General features: G+C 37.1%; 1 protein-coding gene across 2 annotated transcripts in view; it reads right to left on the bottom strand.

Moving 5' to 3' along the window:
• PLXDC2 (plexin domain containing 2) overlaps positions 1 to 18,167 on the bottom strand; it is a 413,522-nt gene that overhangs the window by 31,904 nt on the left and 363,451 nt on the right. For both annotated transcript variants that reach the window (XM_070432569.1, XM_070432560.1), the window contains one exon: positions 1,880 to 2,040. In XM_070432569.1, the coding sequence (XP_070288670.1) occupies positions 1,880 to 2,040 (161 nt within the window). The remainder of the gene's footprint in view (positions 1 to 1,879; positions 2,041 to 18,167) is intronic.

Below are 18,167 nucleotides of genomic sequence, written 5' to 3'. Positions count from 1 at the left end.
GGTGAGAATGTGGGGTGTCCACTGATCTCACTCTCACTCCCCCTGCTACCCTCCCCCAGGATGTCAGGGCTTACGTTCCAGGGAAGGTCCTATGCTCAGGTGCCAGGCACCAATGAGGAGCCTGCCCGGTACCAGCGTGGCCTCTTCTGGGTGAGCTGGGTCACAACTGCTGGGGCCTCAGGAGCAGGTCGGGATCCCCGTGGGTTCGCACAGGAGCCAGTCTGCGAGGCCGACCAGGAGAGAGCGCGCTGCCTGCCCAACTTCCGTGCTGTGGCACTGGGTAGCCAAGAGGCCCATGCTGTGCCCCGGACCATGGCATCCAGCCATGCTCACCACATCTCCGTGTGGGGACTCTGGCACTGTGACTCAGGTGGCAAGGGCATGTAGGGCTTGGGGGGCCAGGTGCTGCCCAGGGCCCAGAGCTTATCTGGGACTTGCCCTTCCACACCAGATGCTCATGCTTCAATCGCCAGCCAGGCCTAGGGACTGCACCTGTGCATGAATTTCATGCACCAGGCCTCTAGTCTATGTATATAAAAGGCTAATATGCTAAGTGTCTGCCCAGGTAATGACATCATATAGCAGTGCCCAGCTTCCTCTCCCTAGCGACTAGCTTCCTTGCAGTTTCTTCAGTCCAATAACACGACTTGCTTTATAGCCAGGTGGAAACATTTTACACTTTAAACAAATGTCTGAAGCGTTTTCCCGTGCCTCATCTCATTTGATCCTCACAGAAGTCCTGGAGAAGGTAGATAAGAGACTCGGTGGAATCCTATTTTCTTTTCATTAGCCAGAAAACGTAGATTTAGAAAGCTTAGAAACTTGACCTGACTGAAAAGAAGTAAGAAATGGTGGAATTTGAAAATGACTTTAGGTTTTCTCACTGTGCAGAATATAGTCAAACACTGCTGCAGCTAATTATTTTACCCTTTGTTCTCCCTGTGTGTTCCACAATAATAATCTGCTTTGTGTTGATATTTACTGCTGTGTTGCCGACAATTATACGAAAGAGAAGTTGGGGTGCTTCACTGGGCTGGAAAAAGTTTAGCTAAATCAGAAAGCAGGTCTAATTAAGCAAGTTTGTTCTATATCTATAAAAAGCTAAGTTGACTCATGCATGTGCGATACATATAAAACTCTCGCTGGCACCATTCGCATGTGTGTGTTTCGATCTGTCATTGTCAATCGTGAATTTGGTTGACACTTCTATTATGGAGAAAGGGCGAATAGCAATATTAAAATATTTCTTCTAATTAATTTCCTTTCAATGTGCACAAATTCGTGCACTGGGCCACTAGTATAAATATAAAAATACACATCATTACACAAAGTTGTGATGGCCCATACCATTATATTATTGTTATATCTGTTATAATATAAAGCTATTATTTTTCCTGAATAGTTCATGAGCATTTTGAGAGCAGGCCCACCCTATAGTAACTTGCATGCTGCCAGAACTTAATTAGCATTTATTGATTAACTGATTTAAGAAAAGCTCTTTAGCCTCCAGCACATGCTGCATTTCCTTCTAGAATCAGGAGAACAGCTGGTTAATATATTGGGCATAAAAGGACAAAAAAGTATGATTTCCATTTTCCTTTAGATCTGTGAAAAGCAAGATAGGTTATTTCTTTAAAAACTCCTGAGATGAGATAACTGAACCCATCACATGAAAGCAATCTACCAATATGTGTGTGTGTGTGTGTGTGTGAGAGAGAGAGAGAGAGAGAGAGAGAGAGAAAGAGAGAGAGAGAGAAATCAGCCAGCTCCCAACTGCAAAGTGGAGAAATAATGTGCAAAATATTAAATACAGGTGATGTTAGCAAATGGAGAGAGTTTGTAAATTAGTATGGTCGTATGTGTAATACTTGCAACTTACCTCAATAAAGAAGATGCTGGCTGCTGATGTTGGATGGTGATACATGTAGACTGTCACAAGAATGGCTGCTGCTATAATGAGGACCAGGATGAGGATTCCAACAATGAGGCCAGCATGCAGGGTTCCCCCTTTCTTCTCGGCTGCACTGTCATCTGTGGAGGCTGAGAGAACAACACAGCTGTCAGGACATTCAGGTGTGTACTCTTAAGTGTGAATTTTCATTAGAAGGAATATTTAGATTTTAAGTAAAGTACTGTTGGGTATTTTTATTTTACTTCCTGTGCAACTTTTCTTTTCCATAACACCCATTTTAGAAGTTAGATGCTCTTTATTTGGGCAATAAAAAAAATCCATACTATTAGTGATTAAAGTTATATTTATAATTGTGTTATAATTTATAGTTCAATAAGCAAGATCAATAGCCTTTGTTCTAAAAGTACTCCAGAAAATCTAAAACTCTAACTATATAATAACCTTAACTTTGAATTTTCTCATTAAACCACTGGCCCTTTTACCTACGGGAAAACTGATTACTTTTCGAAACCTCCTCTTTCATTTTCTTGTGGAAATTTTAAATTGAAGAGTATTAGACATGTTTTTTTTGTGACTATACAGGCATTTTCAGAAAGTCTGCATAAGTTCAAAGGATAATTTTCAAAATCTGTCTTAAACTGCAATGCTCTTTAAAAGTATAACAGATGGAAGCTAAATGACCCTCAAATAGTTTTATCGCTATCTAAAGGGAACGCACAGCATATAAAAATATCCTACTATGCCACAGACCAATACAAATTTCTCTCTTACTGAGATGCTTTCCACCATAACACTCATTTTCAGAGAGGTATTTCTGAATTTCTAAAGTAATAACTTTCCAAGTTAAAGTCAATCAACCAAATAAAAGTAATCTATAAAGTATTATCTTGTTCTAAAAGTCTGTAATCTTTGATGACTACACGGGCATCTAGAGATCTTTTTAAATTATGTGCAGCAGGTAACCGTGTCTTAGTGCAAAATAAAACTGGTATTTTTGAGTGAGAAAATTCATTAAGAGTCATAGAAGCTTTAGAACAGTGATTCCTAATCATTTCATTACCAATTTATGTCTTTGTTATTTTCACCATTTGCCTCTATGTTTTAATGATTTTTTGTCTATTAAATCTCATTTAATAAGCACCAATTTCTTTTTTAAAAAATTTTAATACAAAAAATATGACTGCCTATCAGAATGTGTGGTGAATGCTAAATAACAGAATTCTAGATAAATCAAAGGAACTTGACCTCCCCAATTTTCCCACCCTTCCTTTGATGTTGCTATTGTTTGTTTTCTCTGCTTGAGATCCTTATTGTTATTCAGTAATGTTTCTCCAAATCAAATAAAGATTAAAACCCTAAAGCTTTCCCTTAGCTAGCAGAAATACATTAGTGAAAGAATGTAAAATGTAAAGAGTAATTCATTCTATAAAAAGTCATTTACTGGGAGAATTCTGGGAAGACGGCAGTAAAGTATCAGGACTCTGTCTCCCCACCTAGATAACAATTGCACTGGCAGAATCTGTCTAAGGCAGTGATTTTCAAGCAGTGTGCTGGGGCACGCACACTGATGTGCCACAAGAATTTTTAAAACATTCAATACCTGACTATTTAGTCAGGGACACTTGACTTCTTTTCCCTTAGATTGTTAAATTAAAAATAATGACAACAGTCAATAAAACAACAGTCATCTGGTGTGAATGAATCAAAACTATATATATATATATATATATATATATATATATATATATACTTTTTCAGAGTGGCAAAAATATATTTTTTGGTGTGCCATGGCATTTTAGTAATTAGTTTATGTGTACCATGAGATGAAGAAGGTTGGAAATCGCTGGTCTCCCATAGCTATTTTGGAACTCTGGACTATATTGAAGGCCTTCAACTTACCAGGTAAGGCTTAGACCATAAATTGTGGTTAATTTCAGTCAATTTCAGCTCTTAGCACAGTAGTAGCCACCTATTCTTCACCCCTGAACCATGTGACAGGCAGCTGTGCATGTGTGTTGATCACTGATTGGTGCTTCTGATCACAGAGGTGCACACAGAAAGACAGGCAGTCATTGTTGTTGCACCTCCCCCATGATTGCAAGCCTCTTCCCCTTTGGTTGACTGAATTCCAAGGGATTTAAAGAGCCAGCGTTCTTCTGCCCTGGCAAGTGTGGCTGAGTTGGCTGGGCATCATACTGTGCACTGAAAGGTTGCTGGTTCGATTGCAGGTCAGGGCACATGCCCAGGTTGCAGGCTTGATCCCCAGGACGGGGTGTGCAGGAGGCAGCCAGTTGATGTTTCTCTCTATATATTTCCTCTCTCTCTCTCTAAAGTCAATAAAAAAACCATTAAAAAAGATAAAAAGAGGCATCACGCTTCTTATTGCTTCCCCTTTTACTTTTGTCATTTTCCCCTTTTCGGAGCCAGATATGAACAAGTAGAACACTCAAAAACAACTATGTATAAGGGGAAAATTTAAAAGTGACAGTGCGCACCCAGAGAAAGGCTCAGGATAGACTTGAGAAGACCTTTAGTTTACACTTCAAGCTGAACCTCAATACAGAGACAGCCTGCAGCAATAAAAACACAACACAACACAACAAAACAAAAAACAAAACCTAGCAAACCCTGAGGTAGGAAAATAATTTGATTCCCAGAGTTACCACATTATTAGGTTCAAATGTCCAGTTTCAAACAAAAATTCACAGAAAGGTGTGGTTTATTCAAAGAGAAAACAATCAATAGAAATGGTCTCTGAAATAGAATCTATTAGAAGCTGGGAGAATATTCAGAAAGTTCAGGAGAGACCCAGACTTTTATTCCACACCGAGGATTATCTTAATGCTCTTTCACTTATACCCAAAAGCCAAACAACATCCTCACCTACACACAGGACAATTAAAATATTTAGCCTTTTCAGCTTTATATTGTGTATTCAAATAAGAGGAATTAATGATAACGGACAAGACACCATAAAGTAGAGCCTCAAAGCCACAAAAACAAGTATATACATATATTTGAAAAGTCTATCAAATCGAGGTCTTCTTTGTACTACGTTGAAGACATTTTAAAACATAAATCATGTACAGAAATGGAATAGTATCAAATATAATATGCTCTCATCTGATGAGACTTTCAAGTTTCTAGATTTTACCACTTTATAAGATGTAGATCAATATTTAGACACAAAGAGGACTGTGAGAATTATCAAATGTATCAAAGCAATCTGCGATGTGGGGATAGTTTTAGTTATGATGATAGCAAAAACAACAGCTTTAAAAGGCATTAAGTACAGATTAGATAATATTTAAGATCTTACGTAAATTTGTTTAATTTGCTGCATTCCAAGAAAAGTTTATGACTTGTTGATAAGAGGAAAGATTTAAAAAAAAAGAAGAAAGAAGATAGGAGGAAAGAGAAGAAAGTTTGATATGTTTCTTCAAAGTGTAACAATTACTTTTAAACCTCTATGTCTTCTTGTTTTTTTCTATGACTGACATTTTTCAAGGTTTACAGCACATAGCATTGATATTCTGTTAAAAGTACAATTCTTCAGTATGATAAAAAGATTTTTATACATTGCTAAAGTGATCTGTGCCCACTATTAAATCTTGCCAATAACTAAGTCCAGAAATAAAGTAAAACTAAAATACAAATGCTCCTTGTCTGAAATTTTATTCACTTTAGAACTAACTCTCTCCTTGGCTTTAGAAAGAAACACCACAGCCCATAAATTCTGCTTTGTATTAATGTCCTTTGGGGGACCAAGAGGCTTTGGACAAAGTCTTGCACAAACTTGTTCAAAATTCATAAATCTTATGCAGATAATGTCAAAATGTTCTTTTTAAAAGATAAGTAAAGTTAAACTATAAATGCTCAAAATGTTAGTGTTCCATTTTTGGCTTAAACACACACACACACACACAGACACAGGACATTCCCTATGGAATATTACCTAACCCATTTATAAGCTAAAGCATGTAATGGAAGAAAATCAAGTGATACAATTTTTCAATAAATTAACTTTCCTTTTAAAGTTTCCCTTGTAACTGATCTCATTTTGTAGCTCATATATTTTTCCTATTAGCTCTTTTAGCTTTTCTACAGCCATGATAATTTATTGTTTCTCCTGATGTTTTATGCATTCTCTTATTTGTTTAAATCCTCACCCCAGGATAAGGTTTTTATTGATGAGAGAGAGAGAGAGAGAGAGAGAGAGAGAGAAACACTGATGTGAAAGAGAAACAATCAGTTGCCTCTTGTACATGCCCTGACTGGGAGTCAAATCTGGGACACTTTAGGGCACAGGATGACACTCTAGTCAATTGAGCCACTGGCCAGGGCTATTCTCTTATTTTTCATAATTCTCTTAGTTCTTTCAGCTTCTTAATCATGGTCTAATTACTTTTTTGGGTGCTTACCAATCTGTCAATATTATGTAGGCAGTAGGGTATCTTGAAATATTATACAAGCTATACCTAATCCACAATATGTTTCAGTGTGACAACACATTCATAATTCACATTATGACATCTCCATAGGAGAGATTTGGGTAAGTACTGTGAAAAGATGTTAAAATGAGTGCAAAAGAAAGAGCTAAGTGCATTATGTATGGCGAGAACAATAGCTCGCAGGAGCAGCCGGCCCAGATTCTCTTTTGCAGCCTGTGCTCCTACATGGCAACTGTGAAATTTCATTCATGGAAACTTCTGGGCTAAAGGAGCTTAAGGTATGACAATCTTTTAAAACAATAATCCATTGCTTTTTATCTTAGAAAAATGATGCTAAATAAAATTGCCATGAAATCATATTAAAAGAAATGCTTGATTCCATCAAAATGAGGGATTTTGGAGACTAACCACAGCCCAGCGTGCCCCTGGCCTCATTATGCGATCAGAGCTCTCATGCAGCGTATATCTGAGCACCTAAGAGCAAAGGGTTCACAGTATGATGGCTACACAAAACCAAAAATAAGCCTTTGGAGTAATACATTATCATTTTTCATTTCTTATGTGTATGCACTACTTTTAAAAAGTAATATACCTATGCCTCCAATATTTTCTGCAACCAAGCTCTTTATAAGACCTACTTTTTAAAGTTTTCCTAACATCAGCATTCTATATAAAGTTGTTTTGTTTCTATGTTTAAAAATACATTAAAATTGCCGAAACCGGTTTGGCTCAGTGGATAGAGCGTCGGCCTGCGGACTGAAAGGTCCCAGGTTCGATTCCGGTCAAGGGCATGTACCTGGGTTGCGGGCACATCCCCAGTGGGAGATGTGCAGGAGGCAGCTGATCGATGTTTCTAACTCTCTATCTTTCTCCCTTCCTCTCTGTAAAAAAAATCAATAAAAAAAAATATTAAAAAAAAAATACATTAAAATTATTTTTGAAAAAATAAATCTTTATGTATAACAATCCACAGAAAAGAAATCCTAGTACCTAATTCTCCAGAAAAAAAAAATTAAACTAAAGAATTTTGTGGAAATAGTTTCCCTTTTAATTTTATGCCAAACCCTTGCAGTGGTTAAGAAATTAGGGTTTTAAATTACAGAAAAATCTTAGAGAGTTTCCTAATGAGCGTATTCACAGTGCTTTTGGAATACCAGAAATATGGTTGGAAAAATACTTTCAATATGCAAGGATACAGAACAGAGTGACTCTAAGCCACCAAGTCACTTATGTTAAGAGTCCATTTATAGACAAACTTTTGATTATAACAATGAATGCTTACTTTCTTATCAAATCCACCAGGTTTTCTGAACAGGGAGAAAGAATCCTCTTTACACACCTCCTATCAATGGAAAGATAGATGTGTGTCCAGTCTGCTCAGCTAATATGCAACCTTCGTACCTCGGTCAATATGAGGCTTTTTTGAAATTATTCATGGAAATGGGATTCATTTTCCTGCTGGAGTTTAAGTGCATGTTGGTTGGAAGCAAGGACATCATCTCAATGAATAGTTTTTCTATTGGAAAGATCAAGATCTATCCCACTTGCACCTGCTCCGAATACCTACCCCTAGGAAAACAGGCCACCGAGGTCCCTATGGGGTCAACTATCCCAGAGCCCAACAGTAACTGGGAAGTTGGATATGAACCTGCAGCCAAAATGTGAAAAACAGAAGCCCAGGGGCCAGGGCTCACGGTGTCAGTAGGCTATGTAAATAAAATTGACCTTATGGTGATTGTCCATAAGCAGCTTCTTTTGAAAACTGCTGAATATTAAACCAATTGCTCTGGTACCTGAGTTTATGTTAGAAATTAATGAAAACCTTTGGGCTTCCTAAGAAAGCCTGGGCTAATTTAGTTGCTGTAGATACCAATCTGGCCAGTGTGTGCCTCAGGGTTGAAACTTTAGTTCTTGATGTCTTTAACCCCCATAAAATGCTTTTGTTACTTGCTGTGGTTTGATGTATACAATCCCCAGGAGGGTAAATGGGCAGGGCCACATGAATGTGCTCTGTATCTCAAGGAGACAATCAGAAACTGGAAAAAAAAATTGAGCAGAGCCTGGAATTTCATTTTATTTTGTGTTACCAGAACTAATAAAATATATCAAGGGCAGAAAGAAAATACTGAAACCGCTGAGAACCAGTTTTGCAGGCTATTTATATTTCACAGCCTAGTATCAATACTGGCAAAATGTGGCTCAGATAATGACCCTAACAGGGACAGAATACACTAGCCTGACTGGGAAGAAAGATGCTATAAAATTCTATTTGACACAACTGCCTGCCTCGCGGGTCCTGGAATATCAAGTTTCCTGAAACATGAAGTGCCATACGTTGAACGTGGAATAGACTATGATTAGGAGTGAGCACTAGTCTCAGCCTAACCTTCCCATCAAATCAGCTGTGTACATGGCCCCACTCACAGGTATGCAGAGCTCCCCTAAGCTTTACATTTGGAAGGGCTTTGCTCTCAAAGTCTTGGGGGATGGAATAGGAGGAGCCACAGGCTCATTGGACTCCTTGATTTGGCAATTGGTGCTGCTGTGTTCCCTGAGATCCTGCCTGGCTTTAATAGGGGCGGGGGAGATGGCAGACAAATGGCTGCATAGTTGCCTGAGCAACCTCTGGAGCAACCCTCCCTGCAGGCCAGGATGGCCAGGGGAGCACAGCGCCTGCTCTGACACCAGAGCATTTGATGGTGCAGCCCTGTATGCCCCGTATGAACTATGTGACCCCAGACAAATGAGTTAAGTCTGTGCTTCTAGTACTTCATGTGTAAAATGGGATTATAATCGTTCTTTCGTTACAGGGTGCTTTAAGGATTACATTATATAAGTAGGCAAAGCCCTTAGAAGAGTGCCTGGTGGCATATAGTAACAGCCCAATAATTGCTAAATAATTTTATCATTATTTGTAACTACGCAGGGTGTAGTTAAAACATGAATCAAATAATCAGAAGTGTTAAGTTTTGTGCATACTCTTTAGAGAAGGTGCTTTGCTAAGGACATGACTTTTTCCTTTCTTTAGTTGAGAATTTCAAAAAGCTTGAAAAGATTTACATATGAGATACAGATTTTAAAAACCTATATCTAGTTTATGAGAGGCACATCAAACTGTCACTTTCTCTCTTTCTTTTTCTTTTTCCTGAGGTAAATTTTGGATCCTTGAAATACATAGATCTTAAGTGAATAATTAAACAAATTTTTATAACAGTAAATACCAAAGTAATCATTAGCCAAATCAATATATAGAACACTTCCGTGGCCTCAGAAAGTTCCCTTTTCCCATTTCCGGTCAATGTTTACCAAGCCCTACCACACCCCACAATGGGCAACCACTGTGCTGATTTCTACTACTGTAGGTTAATTTCACCTGCATGGAATTTCATATAAATTAACTACTCTATGCACTCTGTCATGCGTATTTTAAAAAATGTATCTGTGTCACTGCATGTACCACTAGTTTTATTTTATTTCTGATGAATAGAAAGTCCATTGTGTGCATATACTCAATTTATTTATTATTTCACCACTGAACATTTGGATTCTTTTCCGGTATTGGTAATATGAATACAGTTGCTATGACTATTCTTGTACAATATTTTTGTGGATGTGTTTCTCTTGGATGAATTTTTAGAGGTAGAATTTATGGCTGAAAAGGAAGATATGTTTAAATTTGTAAGAAACTGCCACTTTCTAGTTACTGTATCTTCAATATCAGTGTCATGTCTATTTAGTTTTAGCCACATGAATTTGTATTTCATTGAGGTTTTGGTTGGGTGCCTTTTTATTACTAACTAGAGGCCCAGTGCACAAAATTCATGCACTGGGGGGAGGGTGTGTGTGTGTGTGTGTGTGTGTACCTTAGCCTGGCCTCTGACCTCTCGCAGACATCCCTCTCATAGTCCGGGCTCTCACAGTCCAGGACTCCTTGCTCCTTACCGCCTGCCTGCAGCAGAGGTGGGAGAGACTCCCACTACCACCACTGCACTCGCCAGCTGTGAGCCCTCCTTCTGGCTGAGCAGCGCTTCCCCACGGTAGGAGCGCACTGACCACCAGTGGGCAGCTCCTGCATTGAACGTCTGCCCCCTGGTGGTCAGTGTGCATCATAGCGACCTGTCATTCTGTGTTCAGTCAATTTGCATATTAGGGTTTTATTATATAGGATTTTCAAGAGTTCTGATATTTTCTGGATAGAAGTCTTTTGTATTTGCAATATGTATATTGTAAGTATTTTTCTCTTCACTTTATTAACAGAAGTTTGATGAACAAAAGTTTTCAATTTTGATAAATTTATCAATTTTTAAAACAGGCTTTTTAGGGGCTATTAAATTTATTAAAACTTTCAAAGAACCAACTTTTGACTGTTAATATTCTCTATCATTTGCTTATTTTGTATTTCTTTTTCTTTTTTTTTTCTACTCATCTTGTTTCCTTCCTTGTACTTATTTTGGGCTTAATGCTCATTTTCTTAGACTTCTTAAATGCAGGCATGGGTCATTATTTTAAATCTTCTTTTTTCCCATGTAAGTGTTTAGAACTATACATTTCTTTCTTAGTACTTTCTAACAGCATCCCACAATCTTTGGTTTGTTTTATCCATTATCATTCAGCTGCAATGTTTGCTAATTTTCCTTACAATTTCTTCTTTGATCCCTATATTATTTAGAAGTGGTTTTACCTGTCACAAATTTGAGATTTTTCCAGTATCATATAGTTGCCAATACTTGTTTGATTCTTTTTATAAAGAATATAGTCTATAAAACTAATATTTTGAAATTTAAGATATATTTATGGTTTAGTATGTGGTCTATTTTGGTGATCATGTAATGTATACTTGAAAAAAAATCTATATTCTGTAGTTGTAAGGAACAGAGCTCTGAAATATCAACCAGAATAAGGTGGTTGACAGTGTTGTTTAAATCTATATACTTTCTGATTTTATTATTTGTTGGCCCAATTTTTTAATGTTGTAATATCTTCCTGATGAACTGACCTTGCTATCATTTTAATACTTTCTTCTCTTTTCTTCTGTTGATACTCTTTGACCTTAAGTTTATGTAATCTGTATTTATATTGCCACTCTATTATTAGGTTTTCATATATTTTTTCATCATTTTACCTTAAAGTATTTTATGTCTTTATGCTTCATATTCATCTCTTATACAGTAGATAACTGGGTCTTGCTTTTGAAAAAGTCAATCTGATAATCTATGCTTTTAACTGGAGTGTTTATTATTTTTACAGTTAATATAATTATTGATATAACTGGATTTGGATCTACCATTTACTATTTGTTTTCTTTGTGTCCATCCAATATGTGGCCCATTTTTATTCCACTCTTGCCTTCTTTAGGTTAAACAAATATTTCTTAGAATTCCATTTACACTTAGCTCTGCATTTTTGTATTTTTTCTTTAATGGCTGCTGAGCATTATGTTAACATATGTTAAAATTATAGAGGGGATGAGCACAGAAAGGAAAGAAGGTATTGATGAGAGAGGGATGTAGTAAACTATTTAGCTGATGACAAATGGAAAGTGTATTGGTATTGAGAGCTACTTCTTGGAACCACATGTGTATTTCTTAAGAACTTCTGCTAAATAATTTTCTATGTTCTATGTTCTATCAGCAACATAAACGCTATAAATCAACATGAAGGGACACAGTGGATTCCAATGTGATTTTTCTTTATCTTTGTCTATGTCCGATAACAATTTTTTAAACTTTACATTGGACAATGAAACTGCAATTTTTGCAGGTAAAAAAATGATAAAAAGGAAATTAGCAATTCCACATGGTGCAGCAAAATACAGAAAGTGTAACTATCTTTATCAAAATAAATGATTGCAACAGATAAACTATACAAATTTTCACATATATTGAAATGATTTGCAAGATATAACAGACATCATGCTTTTGGGGCCCCTGCCTCTGCTGGGTAAGCTGTGTTCTTTACATGTAGACAGAGGTAATTTCTTGTTGCTACTAATTCAAATTTTGTTTGAGGGGAGTCATGAGGTATAGGTAAAGACCAATGGATGCACTCAGAGTAAGGTATGTCATTTTTATGGGACTCTGGCAGAAAGAAATCAAGAGTTCATTCAATTCTTGATATGCTAAGTGTGGTCTGTGAACTGGTGGTACCTGCATTACCTGAGAGCATTTGAGAGATGCAGTGCAAAGATTGGGCTCTACCCTAGAACACCTACAGCAGACACTGCATTTCAACAAGACCCCGTCTTCCCCCAATGATTCCGATGCTCATACTATTTCGGAGGCATTGCATCACACCACTAGCTCACAACTGACTTCCCACGGGAGTCCCCTGGGGGCTTAAGATATTGCTTCCTGGATCCCAGCTCCAGGGATCCAGTTTAACTGGACTAGAGGACGGTCTGAGCACTGGGGGTGTTATAAGCTGGAATAATAAAATTAGATGAGAATAAGCAGGTGATTTCAATGTACAGAGAAACTGGAGAACCACTACTCTGGATACCATTTTTTTTTAGAGAAATCTTTAATCCTTGGGGATATTAAAAATAACATTCTGAAGTATGGCATATACATACTTAGAACAGAGTCAGTGCTGTCATGAAAAGTAGTCAAACAAAGCAGAGATAAAACCAAATGACAAGATGATTACGTTTTTTAGAAATGGAAAGCAATAGATATTCAATAGCCTGTCAAAAGGAAAGAACAGTTTCCCTTTGCTTACAAGACTGTGACCTGTGCTGAAGAAGTAGATGAAAACACACACACACAACAACAAGGGAAGGCAGGTAGAAGAAATGAAAAATAGCTTTCTTTTATTATTTATGTATTAAAATAAAAAAATAATTCGACTGAATGATAAATGAAACACTAGACACCTGGTCTGTCACTACAGATGAGGTCATAAAAAAATACTCAGAAATGTTCCAGTGAAAAAGTCAGAATAATGTTCTAACATTTTCTCTTTGAATAAAAAGTCTTATGATATATTCAGAAATGAAAAACTAAACAACAGTAAGAAAAATTAGACCAGCCATTCCATAGTAGCTCATCAAAGTATATCTGTATTAGCTCTTTGAAATCACTTTGCAGGCTTGTACCTAAAATTAATTTAATTGTGTTCTGCAAACTGCCTCAATGTAGCTATTTCAGCATCTCTTTGATAGAGATACCACATTCTGTCTAAAGAATGCAGTCTTTTAGAATCCAGGTTTAGTAAAATTCCTAGAAATAAGAAGAGATGACAAATGCAGCACCACCTGCATAATACAGCTGCCGGGAGTGCTGACACTATTTAAATATTAGTAGCAATGAAGAACGTAGAGTCAAAACTTATTTTTAACTCAACTTTAGCAAAGGGAAGAACCATTAGAGGAACCAAGAGAGAATGCAGCTTTTGGTACTTGGATAAATCTCAACCAATGAATTTTAAGTAAAATAAAATCACCGCATTTTAGAGCCAGAAATCATTTTAACATCTGCAGTACAGAGGAATGGCACAATTCAATTTGCTAAATTGAATTGAAATGGGTTGAAGATGTTACTTTTCAATTAAAAGAACTTGCCATTGATTTAGTTTTCAAAAATCTTTAATCCTGGATATCATTTTGTGCACTTTGCATAGGTCATTCCTTTCAAATGGAACTCTTCTAATAAGGTTTTGCTCAGAACTAGAAATACAAAGATGTGTTTTTTAACCCCACCCCCACCCCAAATACCGTTGACCTTCAATATGGTATTAGTTTCAGGTGTACAGCTTAGTGTTTAGACATTTAAATACCAAGATGTGGTTTTATTTATTTATTTTTTATTTTTAAATATATTTCTTTATTGATTTCAGAAAGAAAGGAAGGGGGAGGGAGAGATAGAAACATCAATAAGAGAGAATCATCAATCGGCTGCCTCCTGTACACCCGCCACTGGAGATTGAGCCCGAAACTTGGGCATGAGCCCTTGGCCGGAATCGAACCTGGGACCCTTCTGATGCTCTATGCACTGAGCCAAACCAGCTAGGGCTCAACATGTGGTTTTAAATGCTTATAACTATTATGCACATTTATATAACAAGAAGATGTGATTTTCAATGCTTACATATATTCAAAGAATACATTATAGATACCTCTTAATGGTGAATTAAGTTTGAATTTCTAGAGGAACCAAATAGGCTGAAAGGACTTTAAATAAGGTTTTCAACATGAACTACAGAGCAGCCCTGTAGTTTGGAGGCCACATGCCAGTGATACAGCCACTATTCAATTACACAGGAGAATCAACCGATTGTGATGTTCACAGAAAGGATAAAGCGGAAACGAATGCACACTTACATGTGAAAAGGAAATTTCATTTTCAAGCACTTATAAGTATGATCCGTTGTTACCAAAAAGGAAACAGAATATAATAGGTGCTCATAAAACACCTTATACTGACATTTCCCATGTGAAATTTATTGTAAGAGACCTGAATGATAAGGGACCAGCAATACTGTGAGGTTGTTAAGGACTTGAAACGTGCACCAAGGTTAAATAGATTCACATCCCAGCTCTGCTACATACCAGCCAGGTAACGCAGCCTTCCTGTGCCTTCATTTCCTCGGTTATAAAATGGAAATGAACAACAGGACCAACCCATAGAGGCATTAGATAAATTAAGTGAGGTATATATGCACAGTATTTAGAATGGTGCCTAGAACATAGTAAACAATAAATATTTTTTTCTCTTCTTTTTCGCCTCCTCCCCCTCCTCATCCCCTCCTCTAATTTTTTTACTTTCTCTTCCTCTTCTGTTTTTCACATGAATAAGGGACAGGTATACTAATTGACTTGACTTATGTATTACTCTAAACTGAATACTATAAATATGCAACCGGTAATATTTCAGTTGGAGATATGTAATATTTAGAATGGTTCTTCTGAGTTTTTGTATTCAGCCACTTACAATAGTCAATTAATACTGTATCTTATTAAGGGACCTGTGCTCATTAGATATCATTCTTTTTATTCACATTTTTTTCATGTTCTTTTCCTCAAGTTACCTACAGAGCTTAGAACGCCCACTCAACCCTGAAGGATGATAAAAACTTTTCAATCAAAGCACTAGTCTGAAACTTCCAGAGGCTCTACCTAGACCTATTCTAAAGGTAGCAGGAAACTCGATGCACAATGGAAAATTCACCAGGAGCGATTTAGCCGCCTGTAACTCAGTGTGGGCCCTGTCAATGAGAAACTCTGTTGTGTGCTTTCGGGGTCTAGCTGCTCAGAGGTATTTTATGCTTTGATATCAAAGATGAAAGAAAACTCCTGGAAAGTGAATGTATAATCATGTCAGCTGTGGATTCCACGAAGAAAATCAAATACTTTAACCACAGACATGACCTAGAAAGACTCAGAGCCAAGGTAATCTCACACTAAAAGATGAGATATGTAAAGACAGTCACTGGTTTCTAGCTACATATTGACTACTTTTCCAGAAAAGTACAGACCTCTAAATTAAAAGACTTTTTTTCTTTATTTTAATTGTTGATATTCTTACAGATGTCTCTCCCCCCCCCCTCCCCCACACTCCCTTATTCTCCTCCACCCAGCCCTCACTCTCCCTTCCCTCTGGCCATTACCACAGTGCTATCTGTATCTATGGGTTATGCCTATATATGTTCTTTGGCTAAACTAGAAAGTTCAATCAAGAAATAAAAGGTGCTAAATGTCTTTGCAACAATATATAGCAATTTACAAAAATATATTAGCTTGCATTAAAAAATTCTCAATAAATGTGAGAAAACATTTATTATTTATTTATTATTAGCTCAATTTTGCAAAATGTTAAGCTGGAGGACGACGGAGAAAACAATTCTGAGCTCTTTTTTTCAACACATTTAATTAACTAATGAAGTTAGATTTAAATTGGCAACTCTTCCTGCATCTCCATATTCCATAAAATAAAAAGCAATGCTAGCATGCTATCCTGATGAAGATGCTATAAAACATAATATGTGATTTTTATTAAACACTGTTTTGAAAGAAAATTTATCTTAATACTGATCAGGCTAGTCTGCTCAAACTGTATTTTTAGGAAAACTATTTTATAAACAACCCTAGAGATGAAGAGAGTTACAGTAAACAGACATATTTGAACTCTCATTGTGATATTTTAAAATTCTGATGGACACCTGCTGCATATCAATGATCTCAGTATCACCTGGAAATCCAAGTACACTGTTCTAGCAGAACAAAAAGTGAAAAAGGCCTCCATTTAAATGTTCAAACTTACTTAATTTGGTTTCTCAGCGTCATAAGGTAGTTCTAATGTCCTGAATTAAAAACATCTCCAGTTTTATGATTCCTTGCTGCTTTAAACAACACTAAGGAATGTCTTTGGAATAATTGGCAATATTCTAGGAACCCATTTCCCAATGTGTGCTTGACAAAAAATGGAGCCTATGAGATGCTACTTATAAAAAGATTTTATGACCAAATGAGAAATGCTAGCTGCTCCATCTTTATTACCATCTCAGTTTCCTTAGAATACATGCTCTCTGAAAGCAAGGAACTTGTCTAAGTTTTGGTCTCTGCCATAGCCCCAAGCCTGCAACAATGCCTCCCCATGAGCAGTGTTCAGCAGGAATACATGAAAATGAATGAGCAAATGAACATTAAAAGCCCTGAACGATTCTCCAGCCAAAACCACTTTCATTTTTCTCTCACCCAGAGTACCTCACACCTATTTAAACATAGGAATCTTTTGTTTATTCTGATAGCATTATAGAATATTTTATTAAAAAAAGAAGAGAAAAGAGAGCATAGAGAGTATTATAATACACAAACGTCACCACTACCCCTATGACGAATTAAATGTTACAAATACAACAGAAGCCCCTTGGGAGCCCTCCTCGATATCAGTCATCTCATGCTACACATCTCCCTCAAATGAGGTACTCCCAACATTAGGATTTATACTCACATGGGATTTACTAACATCCCACTTTGAAAAATCCTGAACTGAGAGAATGCTAGAGTCCCTTTAAACACTAAGATTTAAATTTATTTCTCAATAGTATATAGTTTGCAAATGGTCAGCTGTAAAGCTATCTATTTACTCCGTTAATACAACAATGAGTAAAAAATAAATGAAATAACACTGATATAAAAGCAAGACAATGGACAACTGATGTAATAATGATAATTATAAAGAGGATAAGTAGCTTACTTTGTATGTAAATAAACTGATATGAAATATCCTATATAATAAAAGGCTAATATGCAAATCAACCAAACAGTGGAACGACTGGTCACTATGACGTGCACTGACCACCAGGGGGCAGACGCTCAATGCAGGAGCTGCCCCCTGGTGGTCAGTGCGCTCCTACAGGGGGAGCGCTGCTCAGCCAGAAGGAGGGCTCTGTGCAGCAGCTATGGTGGGAGTCTCTCCTGCTTCTGGGGCAGCACTAAGCCATCAGTCAGACATCCCCAGAGGGCTCCTGGACTGCGAGAGGGTGCAGGCTGGGCAGAGGGATCACCCGAGTGCACAGATGCCATGCACCAGGCCTTTAGTAAATATATTTATATATTAGGTCACTGTACACATACTTAAAAAAACATAGATATGTTTGCAACTTAACCTAGACTAAGTAATTTAGGAGCCATCTGTACAGTTATAGAGAAAAATATCCTAACAATTTTGACATACTCACAAAATCACCTGGGGCCACACAAGTAAAACTGTGTCTAGATCAATATTACAGCAGGCCACATTTACATAATAGATGCTGCTAAGAAGAGGAGGAGACCCTTTTCCTGAGCTGAATAAACAGTTACTAAT

Source organism: Myotis yumanensis, unplaced genomic scaffold (genome assembly GCF_028538775.1).
Source record: "Myotis yumanensis isolate MYYU_CA2020_CCGP unplaced genomic scaffold, mMyoYum1.0.hap1 SCAF_1, whole genome shotgun sequence".
Classification (NCBI taxonomy): domain Eukaryota; kingdom Metazoa; phylum Chordata; class Mammalia; order Chiroptera; family Vespertilionidae; genus Myotis; species Myotis yumanensis.
Note: the sequence above shows the minus strand (reverse complement) of the source record. Positions and strands in the feature narration are given on the sequence as shown.